Source organism: Borostomias antarcticus (assembly GCF_949987555.1).
Source record: "Borostomias antarcticus genome assembly, chromosome: 12".
NCBI classification, from domain to species: Eukaryota; Metazoa; Chordata; class Actinopteri; order Stomiiformes; family Stomiidae; genus Borostomias; species Borostomias antarcticus.
Window position 1 is genome coordinate 1886928 of NC_140245.1, and position 2500 is coordinate 1889427.

Consider the following 2500-nt stretch of genomic DNA (forward strand, 5'->3'; position numbering starts at 1 on the left):
CTTGTTCTTCTTGGTGGGGGTTAGGTGTTGTGTTCTCCCCCCCAGGCTCGGGGCCGAGGGCGAGAGGGGGTTCGGGCGCCGCTGCCAAGCGGACTCGGCGGGTTACTCAGGGTAACGCCACGCCCACTCAGGCTGTTCTCACCAGAAGAGCATCTTTCTCTGCGTTGGGTAACCAAGCGACCGTGCTCTCCCGCTCTTTAATCACACACGTTTTTTGGGCTCGCGGCTTGCGGAGAAAAATAGACCAGACGCCGATTCTGGCGCTTTAGCGTCCAGTCTGAGCACGCCGTCAAGGTCAGGGTTGTGTGAATGTGATGAGAGTGGTTAGGGTCAGTGCTAGGGTTGGGGTTAGGGGTCAGTGTTGTGTGTATGAGATGAGAGTGGTAAGGGTCAGTGTTAGGGTCAGCATTGTGTGTATGAAAGGAGAGTGGTTAGGGTCAGTGTTGGGGTCAATGTTAGGGTCAGGGGTCAGCATTGTGTGTATGATATGAGAGTGGTTAGGGTCAGTGTTAGGGTCAGGGCTGGGGTCAGGGGTCAGCATTGTGTGTATGAGAGGAGAGTGGTTAGGGTCAGTGTTAGGGTTGGGGTCAGGGGTCAGCATTGTGTGTATGAGAGGAGAGTGGTTAGGGTCAGTGTTGGGGTCAGGGCTGGGGTCAGGGGTCAGCGTTGTGTGTATGAGAGGAGAATGGTTGGGGTCAGTGTTGGGGTCAGTGTTAGGGTCAGGGGTCAGTGTTGTGTGTATGAGAGGAGAGTGGTTAGGGTTAGGGTTAGGGTTAGGGCTGGGGTCAGGGGTCAGCGTTGTGTGTATGAGAGGAGAATGGTTGGGGTCAGTGTTGGGGTCAGTGTTAGGGTCAGGGGTCAGTGTTGTGTGTATGAGAGGAGAGTGGTTAGGGTTAGGGTTAGGGTTAGGGCTGGGGTCAGGGGTCAGCGTTGTGTGTATGAGAGGAGAATGGTTGGGGTCAGTGTTGGGGTCAGTGTTAGGGTCAGGGGTCAGTGTTGTGTGTATGATAGGAGAGTGGTTAGGGTCAGTGTTGGGGTCAGTGTTAGGGTCAGGGGTCAGTGTTGTGTGTATGAGAGGAGAGTGGTTAGGGTCAGTGTTGGGGTCAGTGTTAGGGTCAGGGGTCAGTGTTGTGTGTGTGTTCTGACCTCCTCCAGGTCCATCTCGTCTGGACTCTTCAGGTGTCTGATGACCCCCCGGGCTCTTCTGAGAGGAACCACCACCACATACACGTTCCTGCACACACACACACACACACACACACACACACACACACACACACACACACACATACACACACACACATACACACACACACACGCACACACACACACACACACACGCGAACACACACACAAAACAAACATTGTTACCACAATGACCTCTCTCGCAATCTTCCGCATTGACATCAGTATAGCTTATAACAGTTCATACAAACTTAATAACAGCGCATAACAGGTAATAACAGCTCATGGCAGTTTAGAACAGCAGGTAATAACAGCTCATAACAGGTAATACATTAACAGCTCATGGCAGTTTATAACAGTTGGTAATAACAGCTCATAACAGGTAATACATTAACAGCTCATGACACTTTATAACAGCTGGTAATAACAGCTCAAAATAACAGCTCATGACAGTGTATAACAGCTGGTAATAACATCTCATAATAATAGCTCATGACAGTATATAACAGCTGGTAATAACATCTCTTAATAACAGCTCATGGCAGTTTATAACAGCTGGTAATAACATCTCATGACAGTGTAAAACAGCTGGTAATAACAGCTCATGACAGTGTATAACAGCTGGTAATAACATCTCATAATAATAGCTCATAACAGTGTATAACAGCTGGTAATAACATCTCATAATAACAGCTCATGACAGTGTATAACAGCTGGTAATAACATCTCATAATAATAGCTCATAACAGTGTATAACAGCTGGTAATAACATCTCATAATAACAGCTCATGACAGTTTATAACAGCTGGTAATAACATCTCATGACAGTGATTAACAGCTGGTAATAACATCTCATAATAACAGCTCATGACAGTTTATAACAGCTGGTAATAACATCTCATAATAACAGCTCATAACAGTGTATAACAGCTGGTAATAACATCTCTTAATAACAGCTCATGACAGTGTATAACAGCTGGTAATAACATATCATAACAGTGTATAACAGCTGGTAATAACATCTCTTAGGAGGCGCCTTACTTGACGGGGCTGCGCGTCTCCAGGGAGGGCAGGATGATGGTGACGGTGGTCTCCGTGTCGCGGGTGTGGTCCACCTCCGGGCGGCGGATGATGATTGGCGGGGAGGTCTTGGCGTGGACGCGGTGGCGCAGCCCGCCCATGTTACCCTCGGGGGAGGTGATCTTGAAGTCGTAGCTGGTGTCGGGTTTCAGGTTGGGGATGACGGCCTTCCGCAGGCGAGCGTCCACCTCCATCTTCTGACCGTTGTACTCCACCTGGCCAGAGGGGGGCGGAG

At 49.1% G+C, this 2500-nt stretch overlaps 1 protein-coding gene across 1 annotated transcript in view; it reads right to left on the reverse strand.

Moving 5' to 3' along the window:
• ptprsb (protein tyrosine phosphatase receptor type Sb) overlaps window positions 1-2500 on the reverse strand; it is a gene marked incomplete at both ends in the record, with an annotated part of 51823 nt that overhangs the window by 23917 nt on the left and 25406 nt on the right. Inside the window, 2 exons of the mRNA XM_084447170.1 lie at window positions 1147-1234; window positions 2227-2480. Coding sequence (XP_084303296.1) covers window positions 1147-1234; window positions 2227-2480 — 342 coding nt within the window. The remainder of the gene's footprint in view (window positions 1-1146; window positions 1235-2226; window positions 2481-2500) is intronic.